Genomic DNA, 8,597 nt, shown 5'->3' on the forward strand with positions numbered 1-8,597 from the left:
TATATATATATATATACACACACACACACACACACACATACCAGTAAGTATTCCCACCTTCGGACTTCTGTCAAATGGAAATTAACCTCACCCGGAATAAAAACTTATGTATTAAAATTTCGACTACGATAGTACCCGGAATCCATACGGAAGCTCGCAGTTGCGCAAACTCAAGCGAGTCCCGCTCGATACTACGGAATAACTGTGTCCACGCCGCCATTTACTCTCATTGGATCCAAAACAGCGACATGTAAGTGACTCTATTGGCATCAGTTTAGCTAAAATCGTGAACTATTTTTTTATTTCATTCATTTACATTTACGTCCTGTAGATCGTGGCATCCAAATGAAGAGGAACGGTAATGACTGTGGAAGAGAGTGGAATGCATCCGATTCGCTGCTCACAGTAAATTCCTTGTGGCTCGACGGACAGTCCAATAAACAAACGTTTTCTGGAATGCTCTACCTGTTATCGTGCTAAAAACCTTCCGCTAACTGGACTGCTAATTAGAGAGAAGGCGAGTTCCATAGCGCTAACGATGAACATCGAAGACTTCGAAGCGTCCCGTGGCTGGTTTCAAAAGTTCGTTGCACGACATCAGCTGAGCAACGCTGTTCGTTGCACGACATCAGCTGATTAACGCTGTCTTGGGTGGTGATCGAGGGGAGCTAAAATTAGAGACAGTGAGTGAGTGCAAAGAAAAGCCGCCAGGTATGTTACTCGTCATTTTGGAACAAATAGTCCTAATTTTGTGACACGTCTTACTTACTGTGATACTGTATTCTGTTAATATACCTGTACTGTATTGCTGCAGTTTTGTGTTATAAACAGTTTTTGGACATTATATTTTGGCATTTTATTGCTTGTGTTGTTACACATGTATTTGTTAACATACTTGCATGTTCATAAAGGACAAGTATCATAGTCCTTTCCCACATACGGAAATTCTGTTATAAGGAAAGAATGGACAACGCAAATATGATTCCTTATTGGAGAATACTTACCTGTATACGCATAGAAAGAGGACTGCTGACCAATCTATGCTGTTGTCTCCCATTTGCACAAAGCTGAGAGAGCTTCCATCTTCTCCGGGACCCTCAACAGAAATAAGTGGTTGAAAATTGCTGCACAAATGGATACTGGTTTGGTTGGATATAAATAAAAAATAGTTGTAGTCATATTTAATGACAATAACAGATTTTGTGTAGAAGATGCCTTTTTTTGTCTTAGGCAAATTGCCACCTAAACTAAATTTTAGTGTGAAAAGCTTCAAATGGAAATATCCTTTAAATGATGCATTTTTCAGGCACACACTTAAATAAGAGAATATGTTAAAATGTCACCAACAACACTATCAGATTGGTGTTTCAGAAAAAAAACAAAATCCTTTTTTCTCCTCTTTTCCACAACCATACGGCTTCAAATACCATCTGCTGGTTTTAACATGAGCTGGAATCAGCCCGTGGGGGAAACAGGATCCAATTCTATGACGAATCTTTTCCAGTTGAAGCCTGTCCCCTGATTCCATATGTCACAAAATGCTCTCCAGCCTTGGATTGTGGTCCACAAGTGAAGGGTTGAAGACAGATATAACTTGCTGCACCTGTTGTCTTTTGAAAGTACACAAACTCGGAATCACTAGACGGGGCAAAACACCCTTCGGTGTTGACATATCTTCAACAGACCTTATATTTTTAGATGACTTCAACCACTGAGAACCTCCCACAAGAAAGATAAGATGCATTTTGTTATGTATCCTAACACAACTCCCTAGCTACTGTATGTGTGAATAGCATTGACATCCTGAGAGGGTTGCATGGTAATTGTCTTAAAATAAATTCTTATTACTGTTAACATAGATCATTGTTGAGTATTGGGTCAAATATGTTATCATTTCCCATGCAGAACTGGCATGGCAAAACAGTAAGTTGCAACATTTTGACCTTTGACAGCTGCACATATTCAGTGGTTGCCTGTTGTTTTGCACTACCAAATATTGTGCTGTGGCGTACACTCGATTACATAGTGATGATGTTTTCCAAAGCATAACATTGGTGTAAAGTGTAATGAAACCAACCAACTCATCTGAGGATTTATTCCATCACGAATCGATTTTAGATGATCAGCTGTGAGGCATAGCACAAATGCCCATCAAGCAATACCTTGAAATTTCCTCCCAGATAAATCCGATCCAAGCCCCCTCCCCCAACCCCCAAAGCTGAATTTAATATGTGTGTTGCGCCCGTGGATTGTTAACATACCATGAGATGATAAGCAAAGTCCAGTGACCAAATGGGCTGCCGGGGTTTCCACTCTATATTTGAAAAGTACAACTGAGTGATTAAAAGAAAAGGCTTACCTTTCAAGTTATTCTATAAATTTCCCACAAACCAAATACTGTACTGCTAGACAGACAGTAATGGATGTTAAGCAAACTTTTTTTTTTCTTTGAATAACCTTTCTATATTTTTGTCCCTGTAAATTAAAGCTTTCCTTAAATAATGGCTCTGATTAAAGGGCTTGATCTTGTGGGGGAACAACACCGGTTTATCATTAACTGCGTACTGTTTCTGCGGACAGCCAGAGAAATAACTTCCTCCTGCCATGCCCCGCCCAGCGAGCATGGGCGTGCGGCTGTCCTCTGTTTGAATGACTGAAAATCACATGGGGGGCCGTGTCCCGCTGGTCATGAGTTGTTCCAGAGGTTGAACACTCGTGTTTTTTTTTCCATTCGAGTTTGCCCCGCTACTGCTAAGTCTGGGGTAAACCCTTGCGGTCACATGACCACCAGGAGGAAGTCAAGGAATCAATCTGCTGCCCAAGGACTGCGCGGCATCCCTGAGTTGATGCCAACAGACGTTCACAGCTCCTTATATGGCCGCTCTATTCTTAGCGCATGTGCATGGGATGAACAAGGAGCTGCTGTTTGTCTCGCTCTGAAAAGAGTCCAGTACTTGTGCTCAGGTCTATACGGTTGAATTTCACTCCAAATCATGCTGTTTACTTCATATATGCTACATTTTGAGTTCACTATTAATTACATCATATAAAGCACTACGATAGTTTCATCGGATGAATGTGTTGGAATGGTGTTCGTTTTGATAATTGTGAGAGGCATGTTTTGATGACAAATGTTTACTTTTTAGATGATGATTGCCAAAGTGTTGTGAAACCAAATATGCGGTCTGCTAGTTTAATGTAGCCTCCTCCCACAGGCATTAAGTGTCAGCCCCCTTCAACGCAGTCAAAATAAAAGCTCATTGTGATACATAGCATTCGTGTTGAGACCAATTAAAACTGCTCTTTTGTTTTTGATTTGATCATTCCAGCATTTGAATCTTAATGACTGAGAGATTATCAGCGAACGCACACATACATGTATTAAACAAACAGCAACACATGAAATTGCGCCAGATAACATGTTGTCTCACTGAAAGGAGATAATTCTTATTCCTCTTGTTTGTTGTTGTCTTTCTTTTCTCTTTTATTTTTCTTTTTTTTTAACGGCCTGACTCACAACATTTATATCAGTGGTCCAGAGCTCTGCAGGATCGTCCAATCACATGGCTTCGCAACTCTTTCTCACATCCTCACTGGGCTGGTTACCAAGGAGACAGTGAAGTTAGGTTTTTAGAACTAGAGCAACCATTTGGCAAGAGTGTCTTTTTTTTTTCTCAAATTTTGGATTGCTGATGGGGATAAAACAAAGTTAATCACCATCTGTAGTAATGCTTTTGTTTATAGAATATTCATGGTGTGTTTGCTGTTCAGGAAAAACTTTGTGGTTGAGCATGTCGAAAGGCTGTCCTAGTAGTTTGTCACCTGATCAAGTAGGCCCACCTGTTCTTTTCTATGATCCACATGATGCCTGGCTGGATGCAGAAATCTGTCGACTGTGACGAGATACTGTATAGAGGACAAGCTTGAACTTGCTGGCCAAGACTGTTTTGAATAATTCGTTGAAGATTTCAAGTAAGAGAGGAAAGGAGGAGGTGGTGTGTCAAATGTGGCTTCGTCAAAATAAGAGGTTGATTAAAAATATTCATTTGATAGGAGCTGATGTGGGCCAAAAGCTGACCTGTCAAGCCTTATGAGGAGTGAGGGGGTAATCAATACATGACAGAGAAAATCAAAACACCTGCCTACCAGCATTCCCATCAAAACTATACGATACATGCTGGAGATGATTCAAATTAGCAGCTCGTTTAGTAATTTATTTGTTGAGGCCTATTCATTAGTGTCAATGATCTATTGTCTCATGGTACCTTTGGTACCATGAGACAATAAAGGTACCATGAAACAATATTTCATATTGGTCGATATCCATACATATAGATTTTTTTTTTTTTTTTTTTTTTAACAATTGAAAATAAGGACCCGGAGAAAAAAGTCTGAATGAAAATACAGTAATTTTATTTTAACTTATAGTACTTAATCATAAATAAGAAGTCAACACAACAATGAAAACGTCAAAGAAACTCTTCAATTTAACGATAAACCAAACACCTTTTTAAAAAAGGCGTGTACTCAGTGTATTATGATAATGCATTATGATAATGCAATGAGTAGGGGGGGTATGGTGGGGACTGGTTAGCATGTTTGCCTCGCAGTGCAGATTCCAGCGCTGGCCTTCCTGTGTGTAATTTTCATGTTCTCCCCGTGCCTGCGTGGGTTTTCTCCGGGTACTCCGGTTTCCTCACACGTTTCAAAAACATGCATGGCAGGTTAATGAAATACTCGAAATTGACCCTTGGTGTGAGCGTGAATATTTTTATTTTGTTCCTGTGTGTATAATGCCCATTGGCTGGCAACCAGTTCAGGGTCTATCCTGCCTAGTGCCCGAAAAAGAGCTGGGAAAGGCTCCAGCACCCCCGCGGACCCTCGTGAGGATGAGCAGCTCGTATAATGTATGGAGGGATGTCCAGCCTGGTTCAAACTATCAAATGCTATAAAAAACGTGATTTTCACACAAACATGTACAGAGCACATCCATTTATTTCGTGTTTTTTTTTAAATTTAATTATACACATTATTTACCCTCTGTGTTGCTGTTTTTTTGGGGGGGTGGGGGGGTTGCTAATCATGTCGGTGGTCCAGTGGTTAGCGCATTGACCTCACAGTGCAGAGGCACCGGATTCAATTCCAACTCCGGCCTCCCTGTGTGGAGTTTGCATGTTCTCCCCGTGCCTGCGTGGGTTTTCTCCGGGTACTCCGCTTTCCAAAATGTTTCCAAAAACATGCATGGCAGGCTTATTGAACACTCTAAATTGTGGTGTGTGAGTGTGAGCGTGGATGGTTCTTTGTCTGTGTGTGCCCTGCGATTGGCCGACAACCAGTTCAGGGTGTCCCCCGCCTACTGCCCGGATACGGCTGGGATAGGCTCCAGCACCCCCCCTGCACCCCTTGTGAGGATAAGCGGATCGGAAAAGTGGATGGATGGATGCTAATCATGTCTCCTTTAAATGATTTATCGAAGCGGTCAAACTGTGTAAACACAATAAGGCCTGACTCACTCATTTGCATCCACTGACCTCTGCGGCATCTTTTTTTTTTTTTGTCACTCATCATTCGCCATTCTTTCTCACTGCACCTCCAACTTCAGCGTCAGCACTTCTCTCAGTACGTTCGTGTCGCTGAGCATTTTGATTAAATGACAGCTTGTTTAACTCCCACAAACATCTGTTACTTTTCCTTTTTGCCAATGCTGCTCTAATTGTGTGGAAGAACACAGACATGTGCCGTTCAAATGAATATGTGTATGTTCCACGGTTGATTAAAATCGACATCTTTTGTCAAGGTCATCTCTGAAAAAAAAAAAAAAAAACCATACATTTTTTTTTCTTTTATGTATAAAAGCTACATTTTAAAAATACGCTACCAAAATGAAGAACCATTACTGGGGAATCATGAGGAATCATGACATTGCTCCCTTGAGTTGTCAGCTTGCTTTCGTAGATGTATTTGGAATAGGATATTCCTCTCATTCCGGTTATTTTATGATCAATGGTCATAATCCTTCATGCAATAACACTGCATGTAGGTGAAGTTTGCACTGGTTTATGCTAAACTTAATTCATCTTTTCCAGGACTTGATCTTCTGCCATAGACCCCTGCGAAAATGTCTCTTTTGGTTTCTTCTTCACAGATGCAACTACTTGACAAGTTTCCAATTGAGGGTGGACAAAAAGATCCAAAGAAGAGGATTATTCCATTTCTGCCAGGTAATAGCCTGCTCTCTGAACAGACTCCCATATTAATAATGCATGCGCAATGCGTCAATATGAGCCCGTACCGATGCTTGTTTGATCTGCACATGTGTAGGTTCGAATCACTGCTGACAGGATGCTGCCCATGACTTTCTCATCTCGAGTGATTTTGTCGCTCTGCCATATTCATCTTTTTGAGGCTCGCTTACCGAGCGTCTGGTTATGCATGCATGGGTCATTTAATCGCATGGATTTGTGTGTCTGTGTACACTTCCTTGCATTGATCCAAGGCACGCCGCACATGCTTGTCTCCTCTCTTGTAAGTCGCCGCCCGACATTCAGGCTCATGCCAACCCACAGGAGAGTGGCAGTGATCAATATTGCGCTTGTGGTGGTTTAGTTGTCGAGGGCATTTCACCGGCTCTGCTTATTACACTGATGTATTGCGTTGGGTGCATCTCTGCGTACTACCGTAAGTTTATCATGTTGATTTCTTTAACTCTTAGGGAATTAAAATTATGGTTCCTGTGTGTTTTGGTAAACACTCTGTTTAAAGCCTGCAGTCAAGACTCGGCGACAGTGTTGACTTAAACTCAGTCATGGCAGCAAATACAGTGGTAGAAATGTGATCATAATCTCTTCCATGACATGAGTTAGATAAATTATATGGTGTTTGGAATAAAGTGTTCCAAAGCCCAAACTGCTGCCATCATAAAACCTTGATGAACTGTACAGGCAATTGTTTAACTTCATTTTGCATTCACGTGGGAGTAAATATTGTTGTGACCATATGGGCCCAGAACCAAACCTTGCTGACATCTCCTGGGGGGCCGGAGTTTTACATGCACTTCAAAACATCCTCTCAGCCAAACCTGATTTAATTTGCTCAATTTTTTTGGGCTAAGTGGTTGATCATTTGTCTAAACCTTTATCTTTCCTTGGTTAAAATGCCAACTGTCTCCTGATCTGCCGTGATTTTGCTCCCTTTGCTCTCATGCAGGCAAAATCCTCTTCCGAAGGAGTCATGTGCGAGACGTGGCTATGAAGCGACTGCGTTTCATTGACGACTACTGCAGGGTAAAGAAACCTTTTTGTAAACATCCTTCGGTTTCCCCCTCTGGCTCTGGGGAGTATCAACAGTCTATGTGAGGTCAAAGGTCATGGCTTTCTTGTCCTTTCACATGCTTCAGACATAGGACATGTGGTTTGGACAAAGTTCTAGTCATGGGACTCTAGCAGCAATTATTACAGAGTTTTGAAGGTGCTCTGACATTTTACACAGCTTTAACATTTCATGCTGTTCTGAGAATGTGTAATGTAAGATTCATCTGCAGTATGTTCACACCTGTACACAGGTGTGTGCTTAAAACATTTAGGCTGGCTTTACAATGTGGGTCCAACTGCCGATTTAGTCCACAAAATCCTATTTTTTAACCATGTGCATTTCAAGCGACACATAACCAATATGGCTGTGTTTACACTGATACGACTGCACAAGTGTCAACAATAGACAGTTGCAAAACAGAATTAATCAATAAAGCATCAATAATGCAAATATTGTATAATGCACTGTTTAGTTGGCCAAGGCTGACTGTTTTTAGACCACATTTAATCATCTTTTGCTGTCGTTACGGCTACATTTACAATATGTTCCTGGCGACCACGATTTGAGGCCAACGAGGACAAGTTATTATTATTATTATTATAATAATACATTCTATTTGACAATGCTTTTCATAGTACTCAGACACTTGACAATAATTTACAACACGTGGTAAAATTGTACACGTTAAAATAAAATATACACGTTTTAAAATAAACACATTTTTAAAAGGAAACAAAGCTAAAATGGGTAAAAGAGATTAAAACATGTTAAAAGCATTGCGGAACAGGTTAGTTTTAAGAAATGATTTGAAGGATTGGAGGTCAGTAGTGATTGCCGTGAAAGTGTCAAAACATTTGCCATGGCAGTCACGGTGCAGGCGAGAAACCTCGTAGTGAAACGAAGTGAATGCAAATAAACCTGACAGTACCTAATCAGACGTGTCAAGATTTGGGATGGCAAGCACACAATATTTCTTTACCTGCATCAGACGTTCGCTGCCTACAGCGCCTCTTAAACTAAAGCCATGTCTTTAATTTACCTACAAAGCCTGCCGTGGCATACCACATTCATAAAGCTTCATGTTGTTTGTGTGTGTGTGTGTGTGTGTGTTCTCGTTTATGTATGTTTGTGGGGGGAGGGCATACAGAGAGAGAATCCAGTGTGAGTGCATTGTGCATTGCGAATGTGAATAATGGGCTCTTTTGTATTATTATTATTATTATTATTATTATTATTATTATTATTATTATTTATTTATTATTTTTTTTGCGGGGGGGGGGGGCTCG

The 8,597-nt window shown here is 40.7% G+C and overlaps 1 protein-coding gene across 4 annotated transcripts in view; it reads left to right on the forward strand.

Annotated features, from left to right (window-relative positions):
* The window catches only part of sh3pxd2aa (SH3 and PX domains 2Aa), a 100,402-nt gene that overhangs the window by 23,419 nt on the left and 68,386 nt on the right, over positions 1 to 8,597 (forward strand). For all 4 annotated transcript variants that reach the window (XM_019879771.1, XM_019879772.1, XM_019879773.1 and 1 more), the window contains exons 3-4: positions 6,146 to 6,221; positions 7,207 to 7,283. In XM_019879771.1, the coding sequence (XP_019735330.1) occupies positions 6,146 to 6,221; positions 7,207 to 7,283 (153 nt within the window). The remainder of the gene's footprint in view (positions 1 to 6,145; positions 6,222 to 7,206; positions 7,284 to 8,597) is intronic.

Source organism: Hippocampus comes, unplaced genomic scaffold, assembly GCF_001891065.2.
Source record: "Hippocampus comes isolate QL1 unplaced genomic scaffold, H_comes_QL1_v1.1 scaffold158, whole genome shotgun sequence".
In the NCBI taxonomy this organism is placed as follows: domain Eukaryota; kingdom Metazoa; phylum Chordata; class Actinopteri; order Syngnathiformes; family Syngnathidae; genus Hippocampus; species Hippocampus comes.